Source organism: Pezoporus flaviventris, unplaced genomic scaffold (assembly GCF_033815535.1).
Source record: "Pezoporus flaviventris isolate CSIRO_AGI_PZ_B2104156 unplaced genomic scaffold, CSIRO_AGI_Pfla_v1 ptg000036l, whole genome shotgun sequence".
Lineage (NCBI taxonomy): Eukaryota > Metazoa > Chordata > Aves > Psittaciformes > Psittacidae > Pezoporus > Pezoporus flaviventris.
Window position 1 is genome coordinate 23893806 of NW_026892584.1, and position 18897 is coordinate 23912702.

General features: G+C 40.5%; 2 protein-coding genes across 3 annotated transcripts in view; one reads left to right on the forward strand and one right to left on the reverse strand.

The window, feature by feature from the left end:
* Nucleotides 1-103: 103 nt before the first annotated feature.
* Nucleotides 104-16645, reverse strand: PPP2R3C (protein phosphatase 2 regulatory subunit B''gamma). Its single transcript, XM_061463520.1, has 13 exons — nt 16556-16645; nt 15650-15777; nt 14389-14493; nt 13720-13832; nt 12817-12914; nt 9398-9468; nt 8567-8699; nt 7333-7388; nt 7184-7259; nt 6429-6565; nt 4470-4607; nt 1162-1221; nt 104-515 (listed from the first exon to the last, which is right to left on the reverse strand). The coding sequence occupies exons 1-13, from the start codon at nt 16602-16604 to the stop codon at nt 327-329; spliced, it is 1353 nt and encodes a 450-aa protein (XP_061319504.1). The 5' UTR covers nt 16605-16645; the 3' UTR covers nt 104-326.
* A 91-nt stretch (nt 16646-16736) lies between these two features.
* The window catches only part of PRORP (protein only RNase P catalytic subunit), a 45761-nt gene continuing 43600 nt past the window's right edge, over nt 16737-18897 (forward strand). For both annotated transcript variants that reach the window (XM_061463518.1, XM_061463519.1), the window contains exons 1-2: nt 16737-16871; nt 17420-18807. In XM_061463518.1, coding sequence (XP_061319502.1) covers nt 17810-18807 — 998 coding nt within the window. In that variant the 5' untranslated portion in view covers nt 16737-16871; nt 17420-17809. The remainder of the gene's footprint in view (nt 16872-17419; nt 18808-18897) is intronic.

Here is an 18897-nt window from a genome sequence, read left to right on the forward strand (position 1 = left end):
GGAGTGGATACAGGCCAGTGTTGAAGACAGTAAGAATCGCATCCTTGCTTTGAGTTTATATTCAAATTTACAATACAGTATTCAAATAAGAATAGGGCAAAAATATTTATTAAAAAACCAAAACAAACAGGTAATTTTTATCTCTTAAGCAGTTGCATTTTTGGTTTCAGAAATTAGTCCTGCAATTCCCGTATGTACCACATTTTATATTGGGAGAAAAATAAAATGGAAGAGGCATCGATGCAGATAATGAGTGCTTCTAGCTTTCAACAGTTAGTGCATCAGATTGAGGTATCTCTATGGACACAGTCTGCCCCTGTTCAAACTTATGTATCATCAACATCAGCAGTGTTGTCATTATCACTTGCCACAAGGACCTCTCTGTTCTCGTATGTCCAGAATCCATTCAGATCAATTAGAATACTGGTAACAGTGTCTCCTTGACTGCTATTGATTAAGTCCTGAAGGGAGATTTTGTAAGGATCCTTAGGCTTCACCATATCAAAGATTTCATCCTATGAAAGAGAAGTCAAAATTGGGGAAAAAGACCCCACACATTAATGAGCAGAATAATGATTACTTTATACCATAATACAGAGTGATCTCTGGATAACTACTGCTACCCTCACCAATTTATAAATAAAAGCTGTTAAGACCCACACAAAGCACAATAATAGGAGCGGTGGGCTGAGTTCCCACTTCTCAAAGAAGAGTTTGTTTTTCTGGGGAGGCTCTGGCCTCAAAATGGCAACATGAAACTCAACTTTTATGAGGGACGTTGAAAAGCGTCAGAGCTTCTATGAAGTACTAAAACTGCTAAATGTAAAGTAGGCCATAATAAAGAGCTTTGTAAGACATGTTTTTTTTAGTCACCAGTCTGCTCCAAGCTCCAACAGACAATCCTGACCCCTAGTGTAAGACACAGCAACATGTATTAAACGGGTAATCCGTCTATTAGTAAGAAAACTACTAGAACAGTTACACATCGGATTTCTTAGAGCAGCTGCCAACATAAAAGCATTTTCCAACCTACAAGTAGGACTTGTCATATTATCTCTACTAGTCTGCAAATAAATATACAACAACCTAGACACTGTAACATAAGTAAATTATGAAATGCTTATTTAAGTATTTCAGAGTACTCTTTTCAGTAAAACTAACCTTGACATCCTGAAAAGAAACAGGCTCTTGCCCATGGATTTTCATTTGCTCCTGAATAGCCTACGGGGAAAAAAAAGTTAGAAATAATGCAGTATTATACTGACACTGTATGAAACTTTTAAATGCTTCTGCATCTTAAGCCATATTGCCCTGTGACAAAAGCATTCAATGCCACAACCTGCAATCAGTTCTTTTCCACAAGTGAAATTTGAGGCAGAGGTATTACAAATGATGTGTGGGTTCACAGTTCTCAGTCACTATGATAAGAATCTAATTTTCATTATGACCAGTGTTTGAGCACTCTGCAAAAGGGATATGCAGACATTTGAATATTATCACTTAATACTTATGAAAACTGAACCTTCTGGTTTGAGTGTTTCTGACAAAGTGAAAAATACACGCTAGGGAAAGACAGAAGGGGAAAGATCAGCCAGCAGACAGGCAAAGCAATGCAGCTACTCACAGTTCCCATTTCTTTGAAAATGGAACCTGTATTCAAGTCTATCAAATAATAATGTGATGGAGACTATGTGTTTGTCTATTTGAGCATGGGTGAGTTCTCCCAGTTCATGCTGTAATGGGGCACTTCTCATTTTGAGCAGAACAGTATCCCCTACTATTAGTTCCTTCCATGTGGTACTATTTAAACAGCTGCATCACCAAACCCCTGCCTGCGCAACTGTAACAACTATGAACAGAACTGTCTCACAAAATACAGGTTGTGCATCCTTGTCTCTATCAGCGTGGCCTGTGTAGGTGCAGACCTATCCTTGCTTGCGCTAACAGAAAAGTGGTTACTCACAGAGTCAAAAGAACTGATTTCAAGGAAAACTTAGAACATTCTATTTCCAAAAGATTAAAGAAAGGACACACTTTGGAGTATGATCAAACATCTGCTGCAGTTGAGGAATCTTTTCAATAACAAAGTCAATAGAGTAAGTATGTAACTGGAGACATGCACAAAAATAGCTATGCCACAGTAGCTTATGCAGAATTACCTTGTTAAATTTGCTTTTGTATTAGAATCACTTTTGTACTATGACAATACTAAAATTCATGTTTTGTAAAATATAAAACTACAAATTAACACCCTTTATTAAAATCAGAGACAGCTGACATGGCCCCTGGTCTTCCCTGCCTGCTAATGCCATGTGAACAAAAGTGGAGAGAGTGATGGGAACAGTGAGCTGCAAAAGAGATAAGACAAGTCATCGCCTGATTTCTCTAGGATCCTTAGTATTGCCAAATCCCAGCCTGACAGCTGTCCATCAAGCATACAACACAGCTACAACAGCTGAACAAAGCTCATAATGAAGTCCAAAAACCACATGCAATAACCCTGCCTGCACCTGTGGCAAAATATCCCCATGCAGCAGTATGCTCTAGCAGCCAGCTGGCTAGAAGCACCTTGACAGAAAAGGTGCTGGAGTGGAGGTCTTGGCACTGCCTAAGAATCTGCAGGATGACCTTGTAGCAATGAAGACAGATAAATCCTGGGCTGCAGGTTTAGACAGCTGACTATGCCTCCAGACTCAACATTTGGACACAGTACTTCACATGCAGCCTCGCAATTTTGGGCTCCCCTTTTACAAGACTTTGGCAAACTAGTTGGGAGCCCACTGGAGGGCTACCAACATGCTTTGAAAGCTAACGCACAGCACAGCTGAGAGGAAAAGATTGAGATAGGGATTAATTCACCTGAAGAACGGAAGGCTGGGGTGGTGAGGGGAATATTATTACCATCTTCAACTACCAGTATGCGGCTAGAGACAACACAACAAGACTGCTTGGAGACACACAGTGAAAGGGCAAGAGGCATTCCAACTAGAGGTGGCAGAAAGGCTGAGGGGAGAAGTCTTCCCATTCAGGGTATGCAGACATTGGAACACATTGCCCAAAGAGGTTGTAGTCTCCCTCCTTGGCAATACTCAAAACTCACCTGCACAAGGCTCAGATCAGCTCAACCTAACCATGAAGCTGGCCCTGCTCTGAGCACGTGGTAGGAGCAGGTGACCTCCAAAGGTTCATTTCACCCAAAATTATTTGATGGTTCAAAGGCACTAAAAGAAAATAGAGGTGGGTGTGTGGTGTGTTTTGGGGTATTTTTTCGGGGTGTGGAGTGGGGGGGTTGCTTTAGGTTTTTTTTGGGGTTGTTTCTAAGGGGAGGTGTTTGTTTTTAAAAAAGCCTTTCCTTTTCAGAAAAGGTCTACAGGTCTTTGAGATTAGTCATCTTGTTTTTACAGAATGGTATGGCTGTAGTCACTATCAAAGTTCATGTTCAACTAGAGACTTAACTATAATATAGAAACAATGTGGATATAAGATTATGCCTTGAATAGGCCTGGAAGCTTTACCTAATGAGCTGAATCGTGTACACTGCTTGTCACACTTTGCACATATGGCTAACTACAATGCTATTGTTTATTTTTACAGTTATAATACAAAGAGCCACATAAAGAAAACTGAAGTGCCTGTCCCTCTGTCTGAACAGATAATCATTGAAGGCATCTTGTACATGAAAAAAGCACCACACTCATTACTTTGCCCAAATCATTTACAACAAAACTATTACTTTACTGCATAACATTTCCTTTTCCAAGATACCTCAGGTATCTATTACAATAAAAGACAAAACAACATTCCTCCCCCCACAAATTGAAAACAAACCCAGACACAAAACCACCACAAGCCAGAAGAAAAACAAAACCCCGTTCACACAAACCGCAATTTGGAGGAAGACTTCGCAAGCCTCAGATTGAAAATAAGCTTTTTTTTTTTTTAGTTGCTATTAACTTATTTGGAAGTAACAGATTAACCATACAGAAAATGAGAAATGCAAGCAGCTCTTTGCAATCAATAGGTTGAATGAAGAATCCCACAGCTATATAGGCCCATCATTGCTTTTGATTATTTTAATGTCTATTGAATTTTAGGATTACAGTGGAAATTAAACCCATGGGCAAGAGCCAATGAGAACCATCATAAGAGATTCAATAGGTAATCATTAGGCAATCTTAGGACAATTTCAAGTTCTTTAAAAAAATTCAACAGAAAATATTTTTGCTAAACAAAATCAAACCAGTTCATTTCAACTGGAAATGAAATGCTGAAAATACCTTTTGAGTTCTTTCCAAGTTTGGGATTTTTTATTTTCTTTTCTTAATATTTTAAGTCTACTTAGAAGTAGTTACTGGTCTCCTGGTGGCTACCGGTAATTTAAAGTGATTTCCTGCAGTTCTGCACGCAGAAGCACACAGGCTGTAACACTATAAATACAGAAAATGGCCTACCTGTATAAAGAGACTTACCCTAAAGAAATAATTAAGGGAAAAGACATTCAGGTATCCTTTGTTCTCTATATCAAGCAGTTTGAAAATATATTGCAGAGCTGCAGGCTCCTTTCTGTTTTCTAATGCAAGCACAAAGTCCAGGTAGGTTTTATAGTCCTAAAAGTAGACACAATCATGTTTATTACAGTCTTCTTTCTAAATTGATTTTGCAAGCAGGAACTCTATAATTGGCAGCTATTTCATTGTAGGGGATCAGTCTATTTTCTGAAAAAGACAACACGAAATAGAAAATGGCTGCTACCACCAACATGAACAGAAAAGTTAGTTTTTAATGACTACTAACAACAGGAAATCCTGTCATTTTAGAAATAAATTCAGATTCCAAGCATAAATCAAAATCAGACATGCTATATATATTTTAAACAATGTTTAATATATCTTTAAACTGCTGAACATACACAACTAGTGAAGAAGAGTCGTATAAAAGGTTTTCATTACCACAAATTAAACATCCAGTGGCAATAAGCCTACCGCTACCAAACAGTACTATATGGCCAAATTCTTTATAGATCAGAGTAGGCAGTTTGGCAAAAAACGTGGTAGAAGCATTAGTAGACATCAAAAACATGTATCACACTTTTTCGTTACGACTGATTCTTGGTTTCCTGATCAAGATATAGTAGTGACAAGGATAGATATCCTTCAGTCCTATGTATATAATAATCCTGTCTATCTTAAACAGAGAGTTGTGCTGCTGTTCAGCAGGAGCTTGACAGGCTGGAAAAATGGGATGACAGGAGCCTCATTGAGTTCAACAGAGGAAATGCAAAATCCTGCATTTGGGGAGGAATAACTCCACGCACCAGCACATGCTGGGGGCTAACTGGTGAGAAAGCATCTTTGCATAGCCAGACCTATGAGCCCTGACAGGCAACAAAACTGAACACACGCCAGCAACGTGCCCTCGCAGCAAAGGCTGCTGACAGCATTCTGAGCTGCATGAGGAAGAGCTCTGCTGGCAACCTGAGGAAGGTGATCCTTCTCCTCTGCTCAGCAGTGTTTAGACCACATCTGAGTGCTGGGTCCTGTTCTAGTCTCCCCAATACAAGAGAAAGGTGGACCTACTGTAGCAAGTCCAGCAAAGGGCAACCAGGAAGATCCTTCATGACCTTGCAGATTCTGTGATTCTACAAAAAAAATGCTAAGGTGGCAGGACTGCCTAATGAATTTGTTAATTTATCACTTTCAGAATTCAGTCATCTGAATGCAATGACAGTTACCAATACATTAATAAAAACTTTCAAAATATCATTTTAACTCTAATTTAGACTTCCCATTTTTCACAACTATGGAAAGCTCACAACAAAACCACTGTTGTCTTCACAAAGAAGTGGACAGGTTAGCTAACTTGCTGTAGTCTCAAGTGTGCCACTTGTTTTTAGTTCTCTTTAAGGAATTGGTGAGGCACTGGAATGGGGTTGCCCAAGGAAGCCGTGAATGCTCCATCCCTGGTGGTGTTCAAGGCCGGGTTGGACAGAGCCTTGGGTGACATGATTTAGTGTGAGTTGTCCCTGCCCACGGCAGGAGGCTTGGAACTTCATGATCTTAAGGCCCTTTCCAACCCTAACTATTCTATGATTCCATCCAACGAAAAAGCATTGCTACATTTATACATTTTTTCAAAATGTGCTTTATGTTTTTGAATCTACAAGAAGCTTTATCCTAGGCTGTCTGGATTTCATACCACCTCTGTTTTTCAAAACAAGCAACTTCTCTTTAAGCCAGGCTGCAACCACCTTGCTGTTAAGAAAATTCATTTCTTAATCTGCTGCATGGTCATTTATGTGCAAATTGATAAATGAAGTTACTTTACCTCTTTTGGCTACTTTTTATTTTAAAAATACTGATTACAAGACATTTCACATCTCTGCAAGCCAAAGCTTTTATATCGTGAACAAAGGGAAAATATGTGATTACCATTTCACCATCATAAGTTAAGCATTCCTGAAAGACACGATCCAAAAATATGTTGGTCAGAGTCCCTGTTCCATACCGGGACAGTTCTTCTTTGCTGAGCATGCCGTTGTGATCTTTATCGAGGTTTAAGTACTGGCCTAGGGTGGAGACAGAGGGCAAAACATAATATACCTGTGTCAGCAAAGAACTGTTTCAGCAGAGGAAATGTTTAAACGTTTAAACACTTATTTAATCATCATAAAGCTAATGCAGTTAAGTGGGAATATGCTAGATTCACAACAATATTCACAGAGCATCATAAATGAACACAGAACATGGGGTTAGAGAAAGCGGGAATCCTGTAACAAGCTGCTAATAATTCTAAGGTAATGGTTCAAAAGTAAAGGCTGTGTATAGCAAAAGGAGCTGAAGGGTAAGACCAGTTTAAAATAAATGGATCTACTGTAAGCATGAAAAAAGAACATGCAAAAGCATGAACAGAACAGTCAAAAGAGAAGGTTACAGAGGAACCTTGTACCTTGTGCAACAAGCACAAAATGACAGAGGATAAAACCATGGTAAAGAGCAACAACGGAGAACTGAAACCATAAAAGTCAGAAAGATATACTGAAAAAATGGCTACAGGAGTTGAAAAGAAAAGTTATCAGGATTTACAGACAGAACCAAAAGAAAAGTAACACCAAGAATGTGATCAAATCATACATGACAGAGAGGAGATAGGGGAAAAAAAAGGGTTCACAAATAAAGAAACCTACCATAAACTCTTAATGCAGAAGGAGCAGAAAACCAGTTTGTCTCCTGACTTTCTTTAGAAAGTTCTTCATCCCTTAACTAAGTGAAACATGAAGTTAGAATTTAGAAAGATTAAACTGAAATACAATAGTGTATGCTGAGAGATCTTTACCTCTAGTAAGTCATCCAGGAAGCTGCAAGCTAAAATATCCTGTATCTTTATCTTCCCTGCAGCAAGAAAAAAAAAAACACATTTTAACAGTCACACAGACAATATATCCATTTGATTATTCTCATTTAGGTGGTTCCCCTTACAAAAGAAGTATCCTGAGCAGGAAAATAGTTACCCTTTTTAAAAGGCAAAACTAAACATAACCAACTTCTAACATCAAGGATAAAGCTGTAATTTAAGAGACAAAATAAAACCAGCTTTTAAAATGACTGAATAAAACTAGCTTGATATTGCTAGAAGGAGTATTCCTGAAGCCTAAAAAGCAGAAAGTTAGATTCAACATCAATTCAAAAAGTAAAATAAAAAATTCAAAGAAATCATGCTTAAAACATTTCTTGGAATAATAGTCTCTTAGGTGATGTGATATTTTTACATGTTCAGAAACAGTGGATGTGACACAAAGCTAAGGTGGCAGAATGCACTTCTGCTGGTGTAGCTTTGACTGGTGCACAGATGCTGCGGAAACAGCTGTGCAAAATAATGGCATTGCAACTTCACACACACCCTCTCTAAGTGTTTGTAATTACCTCCACTGGAGTCTGCCGCCCACACAACTCTGACGTTGTTGAGTGGCACAGCTAGAGCTTGAAAACACATGCAGTTTGTGACTTCAATCAAGGGCCCATGAAAAAGCAAGCTGCTGTCCAAGGGAGCTACAGCTGTAATAGGGATTAGCAACCATAGCTGCAAACCTTTTGTAATGAGTTTACATGGTGCACACAAATTTAATAACAGGAGAAGCACAGCACAATAAGCATTCTTGAGCATTTCAGCAGCTCTGTGGATGTTCTGCCAAGCAGTTGTTAGTTGCTGTGCTTTCTACTGAAACTAAACACTTAAAATTAGCTACCACTAATAATGCATTTTGATGAAACAATATTTTGTCAGTTTCTATGACATAATTCTATAGTATCACAACTGATGGTTATATCATAGAAATTCATTAGCTGTATATTACTGGACCCACATAAGGACAATGGTCTTCAACAGGGATTAATCTTCAAACACAAGACTGCTGAGAAAAACAAAACAAAACAAAAAACCAAACCCCCAAAACCGAAACCAAAATACAAAGACAACTACATTCTACTTTGAAAACACAAGTAGCTTCAGTGGAAACATTTTAAAAGTGAAAATAGTCCCACATATTTAGCATCTGAAAACATGGATCTACCTGTTCTGAGAGGATCCAGAAAGAAGAAAAACTTTCTAACTGCTGTGCAGACATAGAAGGAGTAAAAAGATTTTTCTAAACCATCCAGCTGTGGCAAAGTAGGAATGAGTTCCAGAATGTAGTTTTCTAAATCCTGCAGAATTAAGGAAGAAAAAGAAACAAGCTTTAAACACTACTATCACTGCATGTTTGCTATACTCCACCCTGGCTTTCAAGTATGTCTTGTTAAAAATAAAATCCTGAAATGACACAGAAAGGCACATGAAAGCAGGCAAAAGAGCCTAAGTCACATACATGCACATGTGATGCCATGACTGAAACAGTCCACAAAAAAACCCAGAATGTTAATGAGATATGTACATGTAAATATAAATGCATTCAACTGTACCTTTTTCAAATACCAGTGCATGACCCCTAATTGGATTCTCCTATTGCTGTATATTCTTCAATAGATCTTTTTTAGTGGTAACTAAAACTCATTTACTTTGTAATAACAACTCCCGTTAAAACAGAACAGTTCATTGAGGCCCACTCTAGCCATCCCTTTTTGTGATTTCTACTCTTACTAAATCTAGTAAAGTGCTAATGACATAAAACCTTGGTAGCTACAATCTCTTTTTCAAACAATTACCCGCATGATAAAAAGGCTAGCAGCACTGTAGCCACCAGATCTCTAGAATACAGAGACTGTCTGTCTAAACAAACGTGCTCACCCCAAATCTAGATTATGATATATGATTTTATGACAGAAGACTGGAAGAAAATTTGAACCTTTTTGATGCTCTATCATTTAGTACAGACAGACATTAAGTTACTCAAGAATTTACTTACTGATTCTCTGAGGTAACCCTGTCCTGCCACATCATATAAACTGAGACCTATTCTTGTCTGATGAAGCCACACTGTAAAACAGAAAACGGAATTATAATGCAAGAAATACAGGGGGCTTTTGAGGCATCACCAAAATTTGAAGTTATTCTAAGGCCACAGGGCACTGTTGGATGTTAAGTACCTCTCTGGTTTCCATTTTTCTGAGATTTAAATGAAGCCATGGTATGTACCAGTCCTGATTAGAAATGCCATTTCAGTCTCTTAGTAAGAGTCACTGGTGATACATAGTACACTGTGGCCAATGCTGCCTTATAATAACTAGTGAGAAATGGCTGAGCAAACACATTTTATCTGGTACATGGAATCATATGGATTCATTTGTTCTTGCTGACCTCGAGATATATGAAGCAGTGTATTTTCAATGCATTAAAAACAGCTGTACAATGTCATATACTGAGTGCTTCTCAAATTGCTACAGCCCCTTGTACAGCATGAGGCACTGCAGCTACTGACAAAGGTCTTGCCTTCACTTCGAAGTTACAGCAGGAGAATTAGAATAGCACAAGTATCTACTTTTGCAATAAGAAGGCACATTAATCAAACAAACTATAGGACAATGTGCTTGAGGCCATTGTTAAAGTACAGTAATAGAGATGGAGTACAGAATAGGCATAGAAACTATACACTCCACGTTAAATTTAATTTCCATTTTATGAAAAAACAGTTTAAAAGCTCCTCTTACAAAATATGAGCTGTCCTTCATACCAACATTCACCTGCTCAAGGTGTTGGTCAGGGTGGACTAAGTATTACTTAGAGATGACAGAGGTTATATAGTGAGCCTGTTTCTTTGCTGGCTGAAGCTTAAAGGTAAGTGATGTACCCTGAAGTGATTCAAGACACTTTTACTAAGCTTGACTTATTTGGAAAATGTCAATAGCCCTGACCCTTTCCTCGTGAAGGGGAAGCTTTACTGGAGGCAGAAGAAATCCTTCACCATTATTCAACTATTAGCTACCGTTTTTCTCATTCCCTCACAAAAGAACTGTGCAGACTGTTAAAAAGGGGTAAGAAAGGCTGTAATCCATGGACTGTACAAAATCCTCCAGCTGGAGGTAGGAACGAGAAAGACAGAATGCTACATGTTCAGCACAAGTACATGATTCTTCTTATTTAGCTATTCCTAAAAATTTAACAAGCATATTAAAATAAAATAAATAAAAAATAAACCCCAAAGCTCATTAATGAGTTAATCTGGTTAGAGAATACCATCACACACCCAAGGAACAGCTGTTTAAGATGTTTTATGCTCAGGTTGATAGGGTCTCTTCCCTGCTGCAGCATGTTTTGGAGGCTGACCTCTCCAAGTCCATGAGCTTCATCAAAACAGGTGAAAACGGGCACTGCACTGCCCCAACTTGGATCAACTTAAGCTGCTGCAGAGTAATTCCCTTCTTCATCTGTTACTTCCCTCTCTTTTCAGTGCCACACTGAAGGACACATAGCAGTAAATACAGATGGAAATCACAAATTCGAATCAATCAATTCCAATCCAATCCACTAATCCCAAGTATTAACTGAAAGTTTCTACAGGAATTTAAGTCTTTTCTTCCTTTAATACCTGGCCTGGTCTTTAGCCCTCATAAGTAACATTGTACATCAGACAATAGAAATTATCTCTACTACTGCACAGACATGCCATGGGGCTAACTTTATTAGGTAATGTCAATGCTGTATGCTAGAAAAAACAAGGATCCTTATACAACTGACCCAAGAGGTACTTGCAAACAAACACTTCAATGGGACTTTATGTTGGCCAGAGTCTGCAAATGAAATCTGATTGAGATGGGACATGCCACAAGGCTTCCCATCTCTAAATTGGGTGGTGCTTCTTTGTTTGTTTGTTGTGGTGTTAGAAGAAAGGCATCACCATAAATACACAAGACTTAAAACTTCTGCGTGAAACAAATGAAGAGCTCTGAAAGAATCTTTGCATCTGAACAGGCCTTTTTGAAATGCATACAATTTTCATAGACTTCTTCAGGAGTCTCCTATCCTGCAGCTTTTGGGTTTACTGTTTATTGCAAATGGTCCTATCACTCCTTTCTTGCATACTCAGCATGTCAACTCACCAGGTTTCCTGCTCAACACATCTCTCATCTCTTGCACCACAAGATTTTAAGTTAGACAAGCTGAGCTGCTCTGGGGAAAGGTGCCATTCTCCCCGCCTGAAGACCCTACCAAACCTATGAACACAGTAGCAGGGGACAGGCCAATGAGGCAGCCTTCCTTCCTGCTTGCCAGTCTCATTTTTTTAAATAAGATCTAATACAGATTTATTTTATTTTTTCTTTTAAAAGGAGAAATCAAACCGCATTTTTCAGCCCAAGTGGTTATTTGTAATAAAAATATAGCTGAAAATACTTGTCACAATATGAGTCTATAATGACAAGCATGGTTTGCAAAAATAGGTAACACCACTCTATAGATGGAAAAACAGTAAACAAAGCTATTTGCAGGACAATCTGATCACAGTGGTTAGGAGCATACTCCTCACATAACTTTAGTTTTTTGCTCTTCACAGTACTGCCTGAATAAAGAAAATTATAATAACAATGTATTTAACAAACAGATTGTCGTGGTTTAAACCCAGTCAGGTAATTAGTTCGCTCACTTCCCCCCCCTTTCTTGCCCTCCCCCTGCTCTCGGAGGGATGGAGAGGAGAATTGAAAAGAATGCAACTCCCACAGGTTGAGATAAGAACAGTTTAGTAACTAAGGTATAACACAAATCACTACTGCTACCACCAATAACAATAATGACAAAGGAAATAACAAGGGAAGAGAATACAACACCTCAGCACCAGCTGACCGATAACTCGCCCCCCAAGCCCAACCAAGCTCCGACCGATACCTCCTCCAACCCTGCAGACTCCCAGCCCTTCCGGCTAACTCCCAGTTACATCCTGGGCATGACGTGCTGTGGTATGGAATACCTCTTTGGTCAGTTTGGGTCAGCTGTCCTGTCTCTGCTTCCTCCTGGCTTCCCCTCCCCCCTGGCAGAGCATGAGGCTCACAAAGTCCTTGGCCAAACCAAAACATCCTTGTTATCAGCTCTGTTCCCGAGCTGAAAGTCAAAACACTGCACTACACTAGCTACCAAGAAGGAGAAAAAATGACTGCTACTGCTGAACCCAGGACACAGATCAAGGATATCTCTGGCTGAGTTGGACTTTAGAGACAGGCTGAATTCCCACTTCCTAGTAAACAGTGGAAAGTCCCAAGCCTCCAGGAAAACAGCATTAGCTATCAAATGCTAGATCTCACTGCTGTTGAAGAGAACAGCAAGTAACTAATAAAGCTTAAATTAGTCTTGAAAATAAAACAACTTCTCATTAAGACAGAAATAGCACCAACTAACCTTTTCGCATGACATAGTTGAAAAACTGCATGATAGATATTCTCCCATAAGGATCATTATGGAGTAATTTAGCAAAGATCTTAGCTGTGAAGAAGTGCCTGTAAAACATAAACACAAAGCTGCTTCTATGCATCCAATTACACTGCACTGACAGATCCACTTATGGTATCCAAAACACTTTAAAATACTATTTTAACAATATAGAATGTGTTCTGTGTATTCAAAAAGATTAATTTGCTACACTACAACCACCAACTGAGATCCTACCAAGTAACAATGGTAAACTCCACAAAAAGCAGAATCTTTTGCTGCTCATTGAGATTCAGTGATATGGGGGTTTCGAGAACTTTCATTCAATTTATTTTCTCTTTACTACAATAGATTTAGTAGCTTACATTCTTCTACAACAATATGCACATAGAAGGGATCACCAGTACTGACAACTAATCTGCCTAAAACTCAATTACAAAGTTATGGGCACAACAGCAGTCTCCAACAGGAGCATAAAGAAGACATTCAATATATGCTGCACACAGAACATCTAGCAGAAAGTTTTCCATTAGTAGGTATTAGGGAAGGTTGGGCACTATCACTGGAGACATGATTTCCTCTTCAGATACAAAGTATGCTGTTTACTGGCCACTAACATCAAAAAAACTCACGCTGGCAAGAATTTCTTTAAAAAGATGAAGTACCCCTCTTTTAGACATCTCCATCAAAAGTTCCCTCAGAGGTGTAGGGGAATACACCTTTACAAGGATGAAAAGCAACTAGTTCATCAATAACTACACAGGCATGATTTTATCTTGCCATTAAAGTGTTTCCATTTATTTTACCAACTGCAAGTTACAGCAGCACTTAGGTTGAGCCAAAGTAAGCACATGCAAGAGAAGAAAGCCTTACTTGCATTTAGGTCCAGCTTTTTCACCAACTTTCAAAAAGTTCTCATAGTTAATCATTGCTTCTTCCCCAATCATCGGTGATGTCTGATGTTTGTCCAGTAGAAACCACAAATTCTTAAAGGACATTTATATTTGGTTAAGAAGGTATTTCTCTAGAGATGTCAATGTGCTTAAGACAGAGCATCAAAGAAATGCAGAAAAAAAAGTGGTTTTGCTGCAAGGTTACCTCTTAATCAATACACATCATCAGTTCCACCAGAAAAGCAACAAAGTGATATTTCCACTGCTATAAACTGGTGTTAAACACACACTCTCTCTCTTACTCACATCCCTTTTGCACTGCAATAAATGCAATCATCTTTGAAGTCTCTCTCAGCGGTATGTAAACAGAACTTACTTCTTCTTCTGAGCACACTAGCGAAATTGTTGCAATGTTCTGGAAAACCAGAAGCCACTGACATAGTCCTCATACACATTATAACAAGGAAGTTTTACACTAACATTACCAGCCCAAGACTATATTAAGCACTTCAGCTTTAGCTAGTACTTCACAACCAGCCAAGGTGCCCAAATACAAAGCACCTCACCATGCAGACAGGAGATAATAAAACTCTGCAGAAAGAAGTCTCATCAGAAGCCATTCTGAGACATACAGAAAATATTTTCTTACCTGCAGCTCTTCATTATCCAACAGCTCTCTGCTTTTTCTTTGCAGAAAGACTGCTCTAGATTCTTCTCTTAATTTCTGAAGTAAGATTTCATCTTCAGCTGGCAGCTAGAAACATTGCGGTGTTTCAGTGTTCTGTCCAGTGGCACCATTAAAAACCTACACATTTAGCAAGTACTCTTGGTAGTCCTGCCTCACACACTTTGATGAAGCTCTTTACTTGACAAAAAATCATAACCTATCTACCAGAATGCTGTACAGCACCTTCTTCTTCTACAGGGACATCACTTGCATACTGTGTTAAATTATTTCAGTACTGGTTTATTTAAAGCAAGACATCTCTAACTTGAGAGACAAAGACCTACCCCATACCTGATAAACCCACCCAATAAGCATTTTCCCATATTAGCAAGATAGGAGTGCTCATACATAAAAGACATTTACTACTGTGTTTTTACTCAGGAGAGTGCAGAACCTTCTATTTTGTTGTATGCTTGACTCTCAAGAGTAAGTATCTACTAGACTTGTTTTAAGCAATGAAACAGATAGAAGAACACTTGGTATGAAAGTTCTGGTGATGTTTACATGCAAAACTGTACAGCACTACCAGAAGTTGGTATTGCATATGTATTCATCAGCTGAAACACAGGTACTTAAGAACTTAATTGTCAGAAACTCATAATCCTAAGGAATACAGGTCCACTTGAGGTTAGACAGCAGCTGAGGGGTCAAGCTGACTAGTGCCAGGAATATAAAGATGTTGAACTTGTGCTCCCATATTCTCCCGTCCCAATCTGATTCATCTCACACATAAATTGCCAGACCAAGCATTTCTGCTGGATTATGCAGGCAACAAACATAACTTTAGTCTGCAAGACCAATGACTGACCATTTTCATGAAACAGCATCCCACTGTGCCTAAACAGAACGAGGAAGATATGTATTTATAATGCTGGTATGTCAAAATTCAGTTAAAACAGGAAGTTCCTCTGAAAAAGAAGGAGGACTTCCTGTCTTTTGTAAGCAACCAAGCTTACTGTCCGATTAGCAAACTATTTTATAGCTTCTAATGAGATGCTTAGTAATGTTTGAAACTGCTGAAATCCATATGTGTACAAAACAAAAAGTTATGCTTAGCAATTCACATAATTCAGATTTTAATCTATTTAAGCTTCTGAAGCTGAAGTGTCTCTTTGAGTAAGCATATCTTTTTGCATAACGCAGAACAGCCTCTTTCGGAAGTTTACCTGGATGCCTCACTTACCCTGTAGTAAAATCGTGGTATGTTCACATATGACGTATTGCCACTTTTTCTCTCTCCTTTCCATTCTATGTAATATTTTGTGAACAATTCCATTTCTTCATCTTTTAGCTCTTGTTCACTTTTTTTGGCTGATAAACACAGAAAAGAATTCGTGTTGTACTCCAGAGTTTTAATGTAACAAGGACCTTGAAAGTAAGAGTTCATGTTGACATTGGTGCAGCTATGCTGTTAAGTAACGTAAATAATGAATGGAGCACAGGCCTATTATATAAATTGTATAGCAGATACAGTGAATGTGTCACATATATTCTGAGTATCTACAGAGCACCTCTTTCAGCAGCAGCATAGTGCTACCCGATGCTCTGTAGGGTAAGTGACTGTAGCAGGCACACAATTATAACTGACAAAGCAGCAGTACTCTTGCAGAAGTAGCACTGTGTGATACTGCTTACTGCAAGCAGCAGCATGAACTCTACCTTTCGCTCTGTAACATCAGGGATTTCATTGCATGCCTGCACAGGCTCTCTGAGGGCTCACTTAGGAACGAATAAAGAGCCACCAGCCGCACTGTCAAAGGGGTACACGCTGCAGCCCAGCCGGCCTTCACAGCGCCGGCCTCCACACTGCTCCTTAGCCGCCCCTGCTGTCACTAACCCCTAACATAAAGGGGTTTCTTTCTCCGCAGAAGGAATCCAGTCGTGCCCGACCCCCGCGGCAGCCTCCACACGGGGAACTAAAGCACCACGGACACATACACCTGCGCTCGCTCCACCACTCCGCCAGCCTTGACCCCTTGACCCCTCAACCCACCCTCACCGAGGGCAACGCCGGCCGCGCTCTCTCGCTCACCCGTGCCACCTCCCTTTCTCTCTCCCCGCCCGCCCCCCGACGCCCCGGGGCACTCACGGCCGCAGCGGGCGGCCAGCCGGCTCCTCAGGCTCCGCTGCCAGTTCATGCCCGGCCCGCGCCTGGCGCTCTAACCGCTGTACCCACAACCAATATGGCGGAGCAACCCCATCCGCCCTGACGGGGCGTGAGAGATCACGTGGCAGCTAGGCCAATGAGGCGTGATTGGCTCTAAGCCCAGGGGCGGGCTCGGTGGCGCTTCCGGGCTGGCGGGAAGTGAGAGCGCCGTTTGTCGTGTGGGCACCCCTGCAGTAAGCGCCTCTCTGCCGGTACCTCGTTGCACCGAGGGGCCTTTGGCCGCCGCGCACCGATCGAGGTAGGCCAGTCCCTGGGGAGTAAGGGCGCAGCCCGCGCTTCTTTACACTCTGGCAGGGTAGAGTTGGGGGGGGGGGGGGGGGCTGGGGCTGTGTGCTTCTTGCCTAGTCGCTGTGCTCGCTGGGAGTTGTAGTGTACGGGCCGCGCGCGCGGGCACCGAGGGAGGGGTGTGCGGGGCCTTCTCATGAGCGGCGGGGGTGGCGGCCGCCTGCCCGGTTGCCGGCAAATCTCCGGCATTTGTTTTTATAGCCTAACACTTACCTGAGGTGTCGCCGTAATTGCTGCTGGTGGTGTCGCTCTTCCTCTTCGGCAGCGGTGTAACCAAGGATCTGCGACTGGGGAAAGCAGTTCAACCAATGTCTGTCACAGGTTGAAAGGTGTGAGGGAGCCAAACTAGGGCGTCCCGTGCTGGGACTGCCTGAGGGATCAGAACTGGGATTCCTCCCCTGAAGTTGTCAGGGTACCTTGACCTTTGCGTTTGGTAGCATGCAAATGTAAACATGACAGGAAAGCCCAGGATGAATTCTCATGTTGCCATGTTATTTTTAGGAAACCTTCTGACTCGATGTGGATAAAGTCAGGAAGAAAAAGACCTGTGCTTTTTGCCTAGCTGCATCAGTTACTTGCCTGAGTACTCAGCTTTGCTGTAACCAACAAGCAGAAATGATAAGGTGCAAACTTGCAAAACATCTTCTCTAGAAGAAAGATGCCCTGATTTTGGATGAATGTTCTCACACTGTAAGAGGCTGATTTTTGTGCAGAAAGACTTTTGTTTTCATAACAGGCAAAAGGGACTCCAAGAACAAGCATTTTGAACCTGAGGCTTATACAGTGGAACAGTCCTTGGGCTTTTATAGTGGACATCCCCATGCAAACTGCATTTTCTCTTATAACTTCATTAGGTACAGTGAGCTAATAGTGAGAGAATTTCTTCTTGTGATGGCACTGTTTTCTCAAACCAGCCTGCATGGTTTTCAAGCTTTGCTATGGAAATGCCGTATGTTCTCGCCTGTTTCAGGATGTCCACAACTGTTTGCTGTCTCTTTCAGCATCCCCAGTAGGGAGAAGTTTAACTGTTTCAGTTTTATGACATCTTGCAGTGCTGCATTACCAGTGGATCCCAAAGGAACTGATGTCATTCCTTCCAAGAAAAGGTCTGAAATTGATTATGAAGAAAAAGCATGGGATAAGGAGGCCAAAGAAATATCTGAAGGGAAACTCCACTCTTCTTCCTCTGTGAGAGCTCCAAAGAAACGGTTTTTGAGTCATGCTTTGTTAAAGCGTCAGTTTATCAATGTACAGCCTCCAGAAAAACCTTTGCAGGCTGAGGAATGGAACAGACTGAGGGAAAGCTTTCAATCACCTGAAGTATTTGAAGAAGTAATGCTTAACAGTATGGTCAAATACAACAGCCCCATTGATGTGGCTAAGTCCTTGCTGACCTATGTGGCAAAGAGCAGTGGTGACATTGAATATAAATTATTGGTCAAGTATCTGATATTGTGTGTCCAGCAGAGGCAGACTTCAGAAATTCTGGATGTGCATGATATAATGAAAGGCAGGTTTAAGATACTTGAAAGTGGGGCTTACAGCCTTATTATCAGGGGGCTGAGTAATTCAGATCAATGGAGGATGGCATTGACTATTTTGGAAGAAGTAAAAAAGATTATGATTCCCTCACGAATACAGTATGAGTCCTGTATCAAAGCAGCCAGCCGTCACCAAGAAATGAACCTTGCGTTTGAACTTTACCATGAAATGCTGGCTAAGGATTTGGTCCCAACCTTGGATGTCCTGCAGGTGTTTTTTGACTTCAGCAGGGGTATGAAAGGTGCTGAGTTACAAAAAGAGCTGTTTGGTGTCCTTTCATATTTGAGAGAGAACCAGTTATACCCTCACAAAACATTTATGTGGAGTATAAAGCTATGGTTTGAAAGGTAAATAATGTTTCAACAGCAAGCTCATGAAGATGGGTTTCAAATTAGACAGATCAACTCTTAATAAATCCCTCAACATCTCATTCTGGT